The sequence below is a fragment of the Poecile atricapillus genome, chromosome 21 (assembly GCF_030490865.1).
Source record: "Poecile atricapillus isolate bPoeAtr1 chromosome 21, bPoeAtr1.hap1, whole genome shotgun sequence".
In the NCBI taxonomy this organism is placed as follows: Eukaryota; Metazoa; Chordata; class Aves; order Passeriformes; family Paridae; genus Poecile; species Poecile atricapillus.
Window position 1 is genome coordinate 3,989,767 of NC_081269.1, and position 16,102 is coordinate 4,005,868.

A 16,102-nucleotide genomic window follows, 5' to 3' on the forward strand; every position below is an offset into this window, starting at 1 on the left:
ACAACCCAACACATCCAAAAGCAAATAAACCCTGAAACTGAGGCTGGTTACTCACTTGTCCTGGGACTCGATATACACATAAAGGTGAGGCTCAAAGCACTTGGAAACAATGCCATGGAAAGGATTGTCAGGGACCTTTGGCTTCTTTGGCTGCAAGAAAACATTTAGAATGCCCTGTAAGACCTTGAAGGAACAGCAATGCAACAGCACAGAAGGATATAAATCTTTAGAGATACTTTAACACAGAAATTTGCTGTCAAATAATCAAAGCACATAAATGTCATTATATCCAAGTCTTCCCTCTTTCTTAAAGAGCTGTTAGCAATCCAAGGAATTATCTTTCCACTTGTAAAATATTCTTAGCCTTAAAGAGAAGGCTGCTCCATGCTAACAGATTTCAGCTGAAGAATCTTAATGCAGTTCGCAAATAAAATCTCCCTGAATCCTTCAAGCAGTAACAAGGCTCCACTAGTCCCCTCTGAAATCAAATGTAGCAGTTATTTGGATGCAAGATTGAAGAATCCTTACATTTTAGAATATCAAGGGCAATAACTCAAAGTTCCAGGCTTCATCTGAATGAATTTTATTTAGATAAACAGCATGTAACTACTGGACGAGCCAGAATTATACAGGCCTGCTTTCACTGTGAAATACGTTTCTGGGGATGCAAAGATTTCTATTTTTAAATCACATTTAGAGCATTAAGCACATGTGCCATTTGGGAGCCATCCTGTTTACCCTCATTTGAGTTTAGTGCTGCACTCTAACCACAGCCAAGCACAGCTCACCAAAGCCACTGGGACTACTCACACATTTAAATTTGTGCATCTTTAAGTACCAGGCTGGGCACAGCCTTTAAACTCTTTTTTTGCCCTACAGCTAGATTGTTATTATTCTTTTTCACTAATAGATAATTTCTCTTGCTGCTTCCCAGCAAACCAGCAACTTTTCCTTGGCTGCAAAGAGGGCTGCAGTGACTCTGGAATGGAATTCTTGCTTCTCTCTCCACAAAAAGCCAAGATCAGCTCCCAGCCAATGAAGATACAAATTTTTCCAGCTGAATTTTTTTTTAGTTCAAGAAAAGCCAAACAAAAGAAGCAAAATAAGAGAGCCTAAAGGACTTTCTCTCCTAAATGACAGAGGAGGTGGCACTAAGAATTTGGCAGAACGATCAGAGTGTGATGAGGCAAACATTTCTCAACAATAATTCAGCTCCAAATGATGAACCCCAACTTATGGCTGCAAACCTAAAGTGAGGAAATGATTTTATGGAGGCCAGACCACCTCTATCAGCCTTGAATGAAGAATTTAAGAGCCTTGGGACAGAACCATTACCAGGCATCCTCCACCCAAATCCCTTTGCCAGTGCCCATTCGTGCTGGATGCACACACTCACTGGAGCTGGGAGGAAAAAAATGGCTGGGAATCACAGAAACCTCCCAGCTGCCAAATCCCTGGCATGGCAGTGCCAGCACAAGGCTGCAGATTCACCATGTTTACCACTCATCAGGCTGGAAGAGCCAACTCCTGAAGCAGGCTGTGTGTCTCTGCATCACGCTGCTCCCAGCGTGTCTGGTGGAAGGAATACTAAATCTTTTAACAGTAGCAGTGAAGCTGTATTTCTGAATGTGCAACCCTGTCCAAAAGCTGCAGATGTTTAAGCTATTTCCTCCTTGAGTTTGATGGAAATAATAAAAGGTTACTGTTGTCACAGTAAGGAGGTCTGCAGCTGGCCCAGTTTCCTTTCATTACTATCCAAAGTAAACAGATTAAATCGAACTGCTAGGATTACCAAAAAGAGATGCCTTTTTAGCATGGATTTCCCCCCCAAAATTCTTGTGCTCCCTCTTAGATTCCCAAGAGTCTTGAATTTTCAGGACTGGTGTCTTGGAAGGGCTCTTTTACTGAAAACCCTTCATCTTCAACTCTTTGTGTCCCTTCTGTTCCTCACGCAGTGACAGCAGAAGATGAGACTTGCAGCACTTCCAGACTCTCAGCACCAACCAGCAGCTGCTGGCACTGTGACACTGAAATGCTGGAGCCCACTTGGCACACAGGAGGCTGCAGGGCAGCAGAGCCCAGCACTGTGACACTGACACAGAGCATTCCTACAAGGAACTGCTGCATTCTGCTGTTCAATAAACCCAGCCCTAATTGGTGCAATTATCTCTTCACCTGCCTCCCAACACCACTGACTTCTCCAAGGATGTCCTCTCATCTCAACACTGCCAAATCAAAGCCAACCTTCCAGTCATTAGGTATTGGATAGGAAGCTCTTCCCAAAAAATGCATCAGAGATGTCTCCCCAAGTTCCCAAACTCTGTCTCCCTGATAAAGTCCACACAATACCAACTGTCCAAGCTGTGTTTTAAAGAAACGAGCAAAATCTTGCTTCAATAATTCTGTTTCAGGGCTTTGGCTGAAAGCTGGATGAAGGCAGAGGGGCTGCCCTGCTCATGTGAAAATCTGGAGGGGATGTAGTGGACCAGACTGTGCTGGAGGAGAGCTCCCACCTCCTCATGTCCCCAGGGGCAAGGATTTGAGTAGGTCCTGAGGCTCTGGTCACCCATCAAGATACACCTGTACACAGCCCATTTAAAAGGCTGTAAATCCCTTAAATATGAGGAGAGCACCAGCCTCAGGTAACTCACAACTGAACATTTAGAAAACATCCATCTGGTGTATAAAAAATACAGGCTTTGATATTGGTGCCAATTAAAACAATTGCATTTACCATTCACCCTTTAATGTTTGCAGAGGGCTTTGGAAGCCCTGTGCTTCTACAAGCAGTTAGGTGTTCCCTGCTTTGCAGAGGTAATGGATGAAAAGCACTGCAAAGATAAAAAATCCCAGAAGTGATTTATCTGGAGTGAAAATCTAAAGCTGACACTTGAAAGTTCAATGAGTTGCCTGGTGACTCCAGACAGTTTGCTTGGCTGACAGGGCAAAATATGAATTGCAACTGTTTGTAGAGGAGCTTCTTTGGGGATCTGAAAACCCAAATAGCTGTTTCATCTCACTTTGACAGAAATCCTGTAGTCACATTTGGGCTGTACAGGCTGGAACAGAATCCAGCTCACTCTCACGTGGCAGAATTGTCTCTGCACTATTAACTGGAATAAAGATTGCTTTGGTTTCAGTGAAGTGAGCCAGAGCAAAGCATGGTCATACTGGGAGCCTGAATGCTGCACAAAGGATTAAAAGTGCACTAAATTAATTGCTGTGAAAACAAACTTTTCAAATCAATGGGATGGGAAAAGCTGAGGCCCCACTGGAGATTCAGAGGCTGATGACTGAGAACTTCAAAGACTTACTTTGTCCATATCACTTTTCTCCATCACAATCTCATCTGCCTCTGCCCCAGTTTCATCCTCCAGAAAGGGGTTGGTGGAGGGAGGTGGCACTTCTGGCTTCTTCTGTAGGAAAAGAGGAAGCTCTTTAGAGAACAGCCAGCTTTGTGCCCTCTGGCACATAACTGCATCCACACTTTGAATTCCTGAGCTCTTCAAACACTGCCCAGCAATTTCCCTTCTCCCAGCAGAGGTGATCAGATCCTGGCTCCCTCTCCATCCCCCCATCCTCAGCCCCTGCTTTGTTTGCACCCACGCTGCCTCAATCCTCCTTGACAGGGCTGGTTTTTCCAGTGTGACCTTCCCCCTCTCCCAAACCCCACTCTGAAGTGTGCAGTCTCCACTGGGATAACCTGCAACAGCAGCTCCAAAATTCTGCTCTGCAATAAACCCCAAATTGCTGCTCTCACTGTTTGTCCCCTCCTCTGCACTCACCAGCCAGATATTTATAACAGTGGCCTTCATTTTGGGTATGAAACAGGGCAAATGACAGCCAGAGTGTCACAGCCTCTAGGCATGTCAGAAAGGGGGAAACACAACATTTTCTGCTATTTGGAACCACACCCTCCCCTTCTGGTTTTCTTACTTTTAACAACCCAGTGAAGCCAACTTAATTAAAGTTGAAAATTTTCTATGAAATTTGTCAGAATAAATAAAGCCATATTCTTGAGAGATCTAAATTCAGCCAGAGAGAAAACCTTACAGGACTTCCTCTTTTAATTAGCAGCACCCACAGCAAATGACAAGTGGGTCCAGCAGGCTTTCCTTGGAGGCTGAATTATCACATCCAAGCAGGCTTCAAGACACCAGAAGGTGTCTTCTTCTGGACAGAGAAGCCAATGTCAAAGAGGCTGCTGAGCCACACATGCTCTGTGGTCCCAGGGCACTTGGCTGACAGAGCTCTGGGCTGAGATTCCAGGCAGGAAAAGCTCAGAGATGGCTCCAGAGATATTCCCTGAGTTTTTCTCTTGGTTCTGCCCTTATAATCTACCAAAAGAGACAAAGCAGAAGCTATCAGTGTCCCTGCAATCCCAACAGACAATGCTGGATTGAAAGCTGGTACCATGTGGTGAATGTGTGGTACCCAGAAATGAGAAGAGGGGACTTTCAGTTATAAAGTGTCAGGGACATGTAGAGAACAAACATTACAAGGCAGTTACAACACCATAATCACTCTGTGGCTCTCCATGTGGCTTCAAACAGCACAGAGCCCCAGGAGAACCAGAAAAGCACACAGGCAGTGTATTTTTATTCTTGTGAGCCCTGTGTCATCTCCTCTACAGTCTACACAACTAAAAATCACTTTTCCAACTACAGGCCACTGAGCAGAGTCACATTAAACACTCTGAACAAGGGGAGGCTGCAGGTGACACCTTTTGTAGTCTCCACTACCTGAGCTATGTGTGAGGGGGTTTCCTTCTCCTGAGAAAGCTGCTGAGTAAAGGACAGTCCCCTTACCACTGTGCCATCAGCAAGAGTGCAGCCAGAGAAGCGCTTGGCCAGGAGCCCTTCAAAGTTGGTTGTTCTCTGAATTGCAAACAAAAGCAATTTCACCTCAATCTCCTTCGCCCTTGTGCGCATGATCTTGGAGAGCTCTGCCCTGCAAGAGATATAGAAAAAACAAATGTGGTTTTCTATAAAGATTTGAAACCTAATACTGGAACTCAGTCCATTCCCCAGAGAGACTTTCATCACAAAATTCAGGCTAATTCCTAAGAGGCTCTCTAACATAAAACTGCTTTGCAGATCCCATTTCAAACACAACCACAGTTGTTCCAAGCTCTGTGGGTAACAGGACCCCATCTGCTAGCAGCCAGCTGGGAAAGCCCTCAGGATCCAACCTTGGGAAGCACAGTGACTCCCACTGGGGTCCCAGAACAAAGGCAATGGTGCTACTGGGACTCCACTTGGCCCTTGGGCTGGCAAAGAGCCTGGTCTGAGGCGTTCACACCACGCTCAGCTCACGCTATTCCACTTTGCCTGAAATATTACTGATTTTTACCTGTTATGCTGAAAATTGATTTTCACATCACTTCAATTTCTCATCGCTTCAGCCATGCTCCTCAGGCTTTTCACTCCCTTTTCATCACAAACAATTCCACAGAGATATCTGCAGCCTGCCTTTAGACACTGACCCTTGGAGGAAGCTGGGAGGCAGCAGGAGCTGCGTGGGGCTCACCTGGTGACGTGGCAGAACTCCACGGCGATGCGCTCCGTCATGCACCACTCGGCGGGGAACATGCGCCCGTACTTCTCCTCGTAATCCACCAGCTGCCTCTTGATCCAAGCGTAGCGCCGGTCGATCTTATCCAGCCAGGCCACCTGAACCCCGTGGACAGAGACTTCTTACCACCAACAGCACCTGCAGCAGCAGCAGCTGCAAATATTCACAACTCTGCTGCTGCTGCAGCTCTGCCGAGGAGCTCGGGTGATCAATCAGAGCTGATTTGACATTGATTAACATCCTCTGAATGCTCCAAGGGGAGGTTTGGATTGGATATTAGGAAAAATTTCTTCACTCAAAGGGCTATCAAGCACTGGAACAGGCTGCCCAGGGAATTGGCTGAGTCACCAGCCCATGAGGGATTTTAAAGATGTGTGGATGTGGCACGTAGGGACAGGGTTTAGCGGTGAACTTGGACACGGTTGGAATCAAAGATCTTAAAGGTCTTTTCCAACCTCAATGATTCTGGGATTCCAAGTGCTTAAACACATGCCAGACTGAAAATCCTATCTTGTGTGAATTAAGAGAGCAAGTTCTGTTGAAAATGAGGATAACAGTACTCCTAAATCATACAGAGATTATTGAAAATTCAATCCAATAATATTTCATTTGATCCCACCCTCTGTTTCACAGAGAGGTTAAAGTGGGATGAGAGTGCAGGAATTCCTGGATTCTTACATTCAGCTCACATTTAAACTCCAACAAAAATTCTTACAACCTGAGCAGGAAGGGATTTCTCCTCTAGTTTTAGTGTTCTCTGGTCAAAAACCAAGAAGATTAATCAAAAAATCCTTGATGGAAAAATGCTATTTCAACTTAGGCAGTTTAACTTTTCTCTATGTCAAACATTTGAAATTCACAAAATACATTTTGATCTAAAGGTGATTTTGGTTAGTGTGGCAGTGTTTTTTTCCAAATTCAAGGTGGTTATGGTAAACTTCTAAAAAGCTGTTAGTATCAGGACAGGAAGTTAAAAAATTAGCTACAAAGAGAATTAACTTCCTAGAAATCCCTCCCCCTTAGCTTTCTAAGCATTTTGGGGTGTTTATTGATTGTCTGGGGGTGGTGGTGTTGAGTTTGCAATTTTCAGAGCTTCATTTTTCAGCCCTTTGCAGGGCAGGAAATAAATCTAACATAAATAAATTTATTTTCTATATGAGGAGATAAAACATTTCTAGTGATGATCTGAGAAACTGAGGTCTAAGGTGGGAGGATCCTGGCAGAGAGAACACCAACTCCCAGCTCATCAGCCACTCCAGATCACACCCACAATCACTTTCCAAGCCTTTGGGATAAAAACTTTTCACCACAGGAACCTGTGGAAGCGTGAATTTTGGGAATGCCAGCAGAGCAAAATGTGAAATCTAAATGTAGCGTGCTAAGCTTCCCTTACATCTTGATTTTCCTGGAAAAGGACCAGATACTCTGAGAGGTGTTGTTTAATAAATTTCTTGATGATTTCCTGTTTGATCCTGGGATCCAGGACGTTGGCTACCAGGCAGGCATCACGTAGGACATTGCTGGGCCCACCAGTCCTCTGTCAAAATAAACAGGAAGAAAATGATTTCAGATTAAATAAGTGGGATGGGTGATTGTAAATGCATCCAGGTTACCTTGGGTTTATCCTTTCCTATTATTCTCTTTTCTGCTGCTACTCTTTATTTATTGCTGCATCTTTCTTCTGTTGCACAAAAACTGAGCTGCTTCCATTTCACTGACCATGAAGTTGTCCCATGGTAAAGGTGGAAAACTTAGGAACTTTTTTTTTTAAAAAAAGACTGTTTTGGTGCTGCTTCACATGGACACAGATTTGCCCTTCACCAACCCTTCCAAAGAGCCTCCTTATTTCTGTACTTGTCAGTTGTATGAAGAAAACAGCAGAGCTGGTACTTTGAAAGACAGAAGTGGTGTTTTCTTGGAAGTAAATTCAAATTCACACCTACTCCCCTTACTGTCAGCAAATGTTGGGATGCACAATGCTGGGGAAGCACAGTGGGTGCCTTAGACCCAGCCCAGATTTGTATCTGTGCTGAGAAAACCAGAGACCAACTTGGTGGCACCGTGTGGACAGCCAGACTGTGCTTGGCCTCCCCTGAACAAAACACAAATTTTTGTGACAAACAAATAACCAGGGACTGGGTGAGAGCCCAAGGAAACCCCACTGGGGTCCCATAAATGAATTATTGAGGCATTCCCTGGCTGCAGTAGCTGTGTGCAGTGTGACAGGGGAAGGGTGGCACTTCCCCCTGACAGGAACAGTGAGAAATCACCTTTTGCTTTCTAAACAAACTCCTGGAACAGGCAGAGACAAATCTAGAGGAAAAATGAGATTAAATCCAGCAACAATCATACTGAAGCATTTTCAGTGCCACTTTTCAATGGGAGGAAGAGGGAAAGTCAGAACTTTACCTTTGTACCTTGAGAAGGAAAGGCTTCCTCAAAGTCAGCCAGGATCTGCTGGCCCAGCTCGTTCTGTGCTGCCTTCACCCTGAGGGGGACACAGGAAGGGCTCTGGTGGTGGCTCAACAACCCTGAAACACCACCAAGCTGCATGAAGCTTTGTAAGGGATTAAAAGGATGCTGAAGAGAAATCATCCACGTTAAGAAGGTCTGTGTGTCAAAACTGGGAGAGTGTTTGCTCCTTGAATGACAACTCTGCACAGCACTGACCCTTCAGCTGCAGCAGAACGTGTCCTGGATTCTCCTGCCCTGCTGCCATTTCATATTTCAATAAGGGCCAGTTAATCAGCTGAGAAATCAGCTGTTTAAAAATCCTTTAATGCCAGTGGGATCTACTTTTAAATTCATTTACGTTGACCACATTTCAACAGAAATATGTTTCTAACACGTAAAAAGCTTCACAATGTTTCAATCTTCCCCAAGAACCTTTCACAGTTCCAGGTGTACTGATCTGCTTTTAAATGAATCCTGCTGGCAGCAGTTTTTTATTCTATAAATTCCCCGTGTCTTAGAGAAGCACAAAAGAGCAAAGGTATGAAATGGGAATAGAATAAACCACAACCTTGCTCTTTATTTGGCTGAGAGAATAAAGCTTCCAATTTCCAGAAATAAAAGTCAATACAGCTTAATTGATACTTCTAGGGAAATGGAAATGCCTACACACACTAGAAAGTGCCAAAGCAAACAGTGAGGCACTTATACCCCTCTGCAGCCCTTGAATTCTTCCATCAGTTTTTATTATACTGGAAATGCTTTCAGGTCTAAACTGATCACTCAAACAGAGGATTTTTCCACTGAGATTGATACTTTAGCAAGACTGGCGACATTTACTGTTGTGAAAATGTTTGCTCAGACTGTGGGGAGAAGACTTGGGAATTTTTTTTTGTGCTTGTTTAAGACTCCTCAGCCTTATCAAGGAATGATCTGCTTCTTTAATCTTCCCATTTGAGTTCCATTAGTAGCAAAAACCTACGAGATGATCTGACAATGCTGGATTTCTTTCATGGTGCCAAATGCAGAAAATTTTAGTCCTCTAAAAGTGGCTGAAATATAACTTTATATCTGTGATTTAACTGGATGTATGACCTGCCTTCCCCAGGATTTATTTATGGGGATTTTGTTGGAAAAGCTTCCTGCCTGCAATGTCAGAAATAATTCTCACTTAAGCTCTCTGCTTCACAGGAATGTTCAGAAACTCCTCCACTCTTCCAGGTAAAGACACCCAGTTAACAACTTCATAACTGGGAAACAAAAGGAGTTCAGTAATACGTTGAAATAGGAGTGGGAAATTTAATCAGTAAGGAGGAAGCCACAGCTACAGGTTTACTCCTGCTTAAATTCCACAAGAAAACACTTGTAGTTCATGTGAGAAAGCATCACAGAACCAATCCCTTTAAATCTCCAGGAAAAAAAGTGGGAAAACAAAAAAAAATAATAAAAAAAAGACACTGAAACATATTGGTAATTTCTATCTTTTGAATAATCAAGAAACAAGAAGTGTACAGAATTAGGAATCACAGAAATTAGTGAGTTTGTATGAACAACTGGGAGCTTTAAGCAGTGATACTTTCTTTATGAGTGGCTGTGGGGACCTTTCTATTTGACAACAGCTGCAGTGCAGCACAGTGGAGGCACTGAAAAGAGCAGCAGCCAGATTCCTAAAGACTCAACAAATTTAAAAGAACCTCTGTCAAGCAGTTAAAAAGCCCTGTCCACAAGCTTTGTTGTTTTAGGCTCTGATTCAGGAAAGTACTTAAGGATAGTCTTAATGGGGATTCTCAAATCCTTAAATTAAGAAACTTGCAGGAATGCCTTGCTCAAGCGGGATGTTAAAAATATGTATTTTTTAAAAATAGGTATAAAAATCTCTCAAAAGAAGGCAGGGAGAACAAGTTTGAATCTTTTTTTTTTTCTCCTTTCATATTTTCTAAGAGAGGGACAGGGCAGAGCCATTCAGGTAGCCAAAAGTTTGGGTGTGTGTGAGCAAGGACAGGGAGCCCCAGTGCCCTCCCAGTAAATATCACTTTTAATATAACCACACACAGACACACTCAATCATTTTCACAATTATGAACACACACCCAGAAGCAAGAAAGGTTTTCTGTCACCCCTTTAGAGCTCAACTGCCTTAGGCAGAGAACACAGGGGGGCACTTGTGTAGCCACTGGAGGTTTCTGCCCCCATGGAAAGCTGTCATCTTTTCAATAATTCAGAATATTCTCCATGAAGCCTCGACATTCAGCATTGAATGACCTTCACTGCAGGTGCCTGAGGGTGTGTGGAACCACTTGACCAAGTGAATCAGCTCAGCAAGCCCAGATCAGAGATTTAGGCTCTTTCAGAGCCTCAGGTGTGATAAGGGTCTCTTTCCTTGGGTAGGTTCCCCCAGAAATGTGCTGGGATATCCCAGCAGCCATCAGATATCAGGGAATTGCCTTTTCCTGGGGTTGCCAAACCCTCTGGTTATCCAACTGTTAATAATTTCTGTTTCTCTGACTTCTGTTTTATTATTAGTGGCTTTTGTTCTCCGTTTCCCCTGCCTTTAAAAAATAACAACAAGAAATCCCACTGCTATGTTTCAAATGACATTCAATTACTAGAAACCATAATTCCTTTAGCCAAAGCTACCAGAAATCTTAAACCACGCCTGGCAGCTTGCTGAGATAAAAAGAGGCTGAGCCAGCCTGTTTTCCTGTGGCAAACTTATAATTATCTTTCTCCTAAATATTTTCCAGGCTTTTTTCCACTATCTGCTAGGCCTGCAGGACCACTTTTCTGGGTGGGTTTGTAATTGTACCTCCCTCCACAGACAGAAAACAGCAGAGGATTGAGAGATAAGAAAATATTCCTGTTTACTACAACAACTACCAAAGCACTGCTTTAGAAATTGTTTTAGGAACACTCTTAGGAAAATATTTACATTTGGACATGAACTGTGACATTTTTACATCAATACTCAACAGGATCAGCACAAGAAACCAACTAATTAAAACTTCAGTCCAGGTTTCCCATGAATTCTTGCAGTGGGATTTTTGCTTGGCTATTTTCAAAGGGACAGAACAGGTGGAAAACAACATTAAAAACACATCATTACTTCTCACAGTATCCAGGAGCAGCAACCTAAATTGAATACCCCATGACAAAAAGCACATCCAACACCACCGAGCAGGCACTTCTCCTTCCCATGGTTTCCCATTCATATTTGGCTTCATTCCATTCACACCATGAAAAAAAGAGGCTTTTTATTTCACAAAGCAACAGAATCTGCTCATTTAGCAGTGTATATAATGGGCTTATTGTATATAACAGACATTGGTTACTGTCACAGGTCTGTGCCAACATCTACTAAAGCATTTCTTGCCTTCCCAAACATCCTAGAGGCTTCACTTGTACCATTAAAACAAATCCATGAGATATCAAACCCCAGCAATTTCACAGTCTAAATATATCCCTGCAAGAAGCCAGGCAAACTTCCTCAGATATTTCGTGAATCACAAAAGGATTTCCAAGCAAAGGAGAGAGAAAAGTCAACTCCAAACCAGGCCCTAACACACAGCCATGGAATCAAACTCCAAAAGCAGAATTATGGTGCCATGGACCTCCCTGTAGGAATTTTCTGCCTGGATGTGGAGCTGTAAAGAGCTCCCAGCAGCACCCCAGAGCAGCTCCTTTTGCCCCACAAGCAGCCTCCTCTATCACTACCAGATGGTGCAGCTCTCCCTGTATAAACACTGGAAGGAAAACCCTGCTGAGGCAATTCTAAAAATAGGAGGAACAGACTTTCTTGAGCTTTTCAGATCCTTATCTTGAAGGGAGAATAAAACAAAAGAAGTTTTCCTCCATGTTGTTGCCAGTCTCACTGGTGTGACTCAAAACCACCGTGCATTTTAGCAGGAGCCTGAATTGGATTTTATAACAATCAGCATTTGATTGTTATATATATAATACTTTTAATACAAAAGTATTAAATAATCATCCACCAGAGAAAGGGAAAACCAGCCAGAATTCTAGACCAAGGCTTAAATTATATTTGGCCTTAAAATGGCCAATAAGAGCAGGTTTCTGCCCACAGGGCATTACCCCCTCTGGAAGAAAATGAAGCAAGCAATCTTTCTGAGCACAAGTTTGGAACAGACAACAGCCTCAACTCTGAAAAGCACTGACATATGTTTACATTTCCTTGATGTTCATGTTAATTTAAGCAAATGCTTATGGTCAAATACTTTGTTAAACAAGGCCCCATCCCTTCTCTAGATTTAGAGTGGGATTTTTCTTCTGCTCTGTTTCATGGATTCCATCTGTGTTTTCTGGAAGAGGTATCTATACCATAAAAAAAGCCTAACAGATTTACATGAAAACATTACAAACAAATCACTCAAACTCTGTTTCCATCACTAAACAACACAGGGAGCCAGCTGCTGGCTTAGCAAAGGGAGTCACCAAAAAAAATTAATGACTGCCTGGAAGACCCCTTCGAGCACCTCTGTGATGAGCAAAGTCATCTCAGACAGGGACAGCAATGTCCCTGAGAACAGGGAAGGTCTTGTTCCCTCAACTCCCAGCTGTCACATCCCAAATGAAGCCAAGATTGGGGAGAAATGATGGCTTAGTGACCACTGAGCCTTCACCTGCTGCTGCTGAGGTAGGGGTGGGGACTTGCACCAAAACTCACCAAATTAAAGTGTAACTCCACTTCAGAAAATCAAAACTGTATAAGCCCAGCAGAAGAAGATTGGCAATAAGCCTCAAATCTCAGCAGAATTGGGCAAGAGGAGCGGGTTTTGGCAGAAGAAGCTTAAGGTGCTCAGAATAACCAAGTTTGGCAAAGGCACAAGGAGAAATCCTGTCTGAGCCCTGGGGCACTGCAGGCTGAGAGCAGCTCAGCAACAGCTCAGTTCATGGTGAGGCACAAAGGGGCCCAGAAATCACCATGAGCATGAAGAGATTTGTGCTTCATGCCAGGCAGCTGAGCTCCATCACTGAGCTGAACAGAGAAGGAGAAAGCATCACCTCAGGGCTCACCACAAACACCTGCACATCAACGCCACACAGAACAATCTGCACCTGCACAGCTTCCTCCAGGTGAGAAAATGAAAAGCCAGGCAGTAAAAAGCACAGAGCAAGTTACAACCACACTAATTACTGCCAATGAACAGAATGGGCTGCTCCAGATTGGAGCAAACTCTGTCCAGTACTAACCTGCTTGTTTTAGCTGTAAAAAAGCTCCAAGGACCATGTCCATGCTTCACATCCTCGAGATTAAATCTGCCTAAGACATTTCCTACCCTTCCTCCCCAGCAGAGAAAGGTGTTTGAACCTTTTACCTTTCAGAGAGCTGTCGAATCTGAGGGATCCCCATGTACTTGTTGAAGTGCTCCAACACATTCACGACACCTTGGAGAAGGTTGGCAACTTCCCCATATTGTCTCCTCCTGGTCATAGCCCTGCAGGGGAAATTAAAGATTTACAAAGGCAGAATGAAAATCCCTGGTGGTAATTCCACAGGTTACTTCATCCCCACTGGGTCAGGCTGGTCCCTACTGACATTTATTTTTCTAAAATACACAGCTCTTCATTAACATTCCAACGCAGCATTAAAATTTCACTTAAACGATGCTAAAATAAACCAATCTGGCACACATCTAACAATGCCTCAAAAAAACATAAATGTCAAAAGCAACACTTGGCAAGGAACATGTAAACTACTGAATGCATCCGCTTCCCAGTATGGGTCCGGAGGCAGTAAATGTTATTTCACTGTAATGACCTGAGTGAAGCCATTCATCATCACACACAAAGTGTGAGTTAAAGCTTCTCCAGAGGAGAACGATGCTGAAAAGCCATTAGCCTTGACTTCTCTGTTAATAACTTTCACAGGGAACTGACAGCGAAAAAAAGAAAATCAAGTTAATTTATTTTTATATCATCCTTTAGGATCATTCCAGTGGAGACAGCAGGCTAAGTAAAATTTTCTTCTCAGCATTTCACGACCCAGAACTCATGCAGGATTTGCTACAAACCAAGAACAGGCTGTGCAATTTCACAGATACAACATGTAAAAAGGCTGTATTTTCCTAGATTATGTGTTCCTCAAGCATATTAAAAAACCCACAATGGATTATTAGAAATGTATAACCCCCAATTCACACACAGTACAAGCTGCAAGGTTTCCTTAAACTCATGCTAGAACGAAAACTAGAGCAAACTTTTACCAAAACTCATTGCAATTTTAGATACAAGATTGACAAAAATCCTCCCAAATTCCCAAGAGCACATCCCTAATGAGGATTCCTACCAGGCTGTCCTACTCTTTAATGAAGCCAGACTCATCCCTTGTCACCAAGGATCAACAGAGCAGTTCAAGCAATCAATGCTGCAAACTTTTAAACACAACACAGCCTGAGGGTCACTCAGAGCAACACTGAAAGGATACGCCAGCAGAAATCCAGACTTTGAAGCAAAATTCCCTCCAAAAAACTAGTCAGGCTGTGACAGACCCATAGAGAGCACTGCACAAACTTCACAACTCAGCAGTGGTGCCAAAGCACCAGCAGGAATTCCCACACTTACTCCAGAGAATCCACCCCCCCTGCCAGCATGTGGAGGTGGTTGAGGGTGGTGATGGAGGTGGTCAGATGACGCTTGGCATGGTCCAGCTGCTTGATATCCCGGGTGATTTCCTTCACCTAGTGAATGAAAAAGGATTCTGGTTAAATATCAAGCCCCAGCAATGAAATTTTCAGGAGATAAGAAGTCACTCTCTCCTCTTTAGGACTGCAGGGGTGTCAGCTCAGCAGCCCTGGGAATGCTGCTGGTTCAGTACAGGCTCAGTAGGAAATTATCAACCAGACAGAAAGGACAAGGACAAAAATGTTACTGACAGGACAAGTCAGTGTCCCCTCCATTTCAAAGGCCAGAAAGAAAGTGCTGCTCACCATTTGTTCAGATTTTTCAGCCTTGTCTTTAATATCCTTAATTTTACCGAAGAGCTGTTGAATGGCTTTCTGGGCTTCTTCCAGGGCCTGGAAAAGAAACGAGGTCAGAGTGGAAAGAAAATCTGCATTCAGTTTTCACCTTTTTAAGGAATACACAGTTGCCCTTAACATTCCCTGAGGCTGGGGCAGTGGAGGGGGGCAGCTTTCTTACAAAGAAAATGCCAGCAGCACAACGAAAGTCAATATACCATGTTAGAATATTAAACCTGAGTGGGAGAGGGTTTCAGTATCCACTTTACAATAACACTTCGGCAAAATTTCATAAAGATATTTTATGAAAGCAGCTCTTTAAGGTTACTGGAATATACTTTGACATACTAAGTGTGGAAAAATAGGTAGAACTTGCTCCTGATTGACACATCTTTAGAGCAGAAAAATGAAACCTCCACAAGACCTCTATGCTCATCATTAATTATAAATAAAAAATGCACATATAGAACACTGAGTGCTTGCCCAAATCCCTCGCTGAATTAGCAGCACGATGCTGATTCCTTTGGAATGGGCAGCTCAGCCTCCCACACACCTGCAGGAGGAATGGCTCTTTCTAAGCACAGGTAAAGAGGTCCAGCCCAGGAAATGGCTCTCACCTGGATTTTAGTGCTATTTTCTTGGGGCACCTGGTCCCTTTTATACAACCATGGCACAGCCTGACCTCACACAAGCAGTGTGAACCACACGTGGATTCAGTGAGCGAAGCCACATGTCCAAAATCACATGTCCAAAATCTGCCTTCTCAAGTAATTCAACACGTTTTGCCTTCCCAGCCTGATAACATTTCCAGCTCCACTTTGTTCCCCACTGTTAAGTGGGCTTCTATCCCTCTGTTTTTATATCCAGTCCCATGACCAAGGTTACAGCACAAGCTACAAGTTCCTGCAGCAAATAAATTTAACACATCTTCATTTGGAAATGGATGAGGAAACTATCTGCCAGGAGATTTTGCTGGAATATAGCTGGGTTATAATAAAAGTATAAAAGCTGGAGACGGTTTATAATTAATTTTCCAGAGGGGGGGAAATAAAAGTCTCCTCTGAAAAATCTTCTGAATCATGTAAAAGTTAACACTTTATGGA

At 43.3% G+C, this 16,102-nt stretch overlaps 1 protein-coding gene across 2 annotated transcripts in view; it reads right to left on the reverse strand.

Moving 5' to 3' along the window:
- The window catches only part of VPS53 (VPS53 subunit of GARP complex), a 62,591-nt gene that overhangs the window by 29,202 nt on the left and 17,287 nt on the right, over positions 1–16,102 (reverse strand). Inside the window, exons 5-13 of one of the 2 annotated variants that reach the window (XM_058854392.1) lie at positions 14,970–15,056; positions 14,605–14,720; positions 13,359–13,478; positions 7,984–8,062; positions 6,968–7,111; positions 5,530–5,672; positions 4,809–4,950; positions 3,315–3,413; positions 56–150 (exon numbers count right to left, since the gene is read on the reverse strand). In XM_058854392.1, coding sequence (XP_058710375.1) covers positions 56–150; positions 3,315–3,413; positions 4,809–4,950; positions 5,530–5,672; positions 6,968–7,111; positions 7,984–8,062; positions 13,359–13,478; positions 14,605–14,720; positions 14,970–15,056 — 1,025 coding nt within the window. Of the gene's footprint in view, positions 1–55; positions 151–3,314; positions 3,417–4,808; positions 4,951–5,529; positions 5,673–6,967; positions 7,112–7,983; positions 8,063–13,358; positions 13,479–14,604; positions 14,721–14,969; positions 15,057–16,102 lie in introns of both variants that reach the window. The other variant, XM_058854390.1, reaches the window with a different exon arrangement.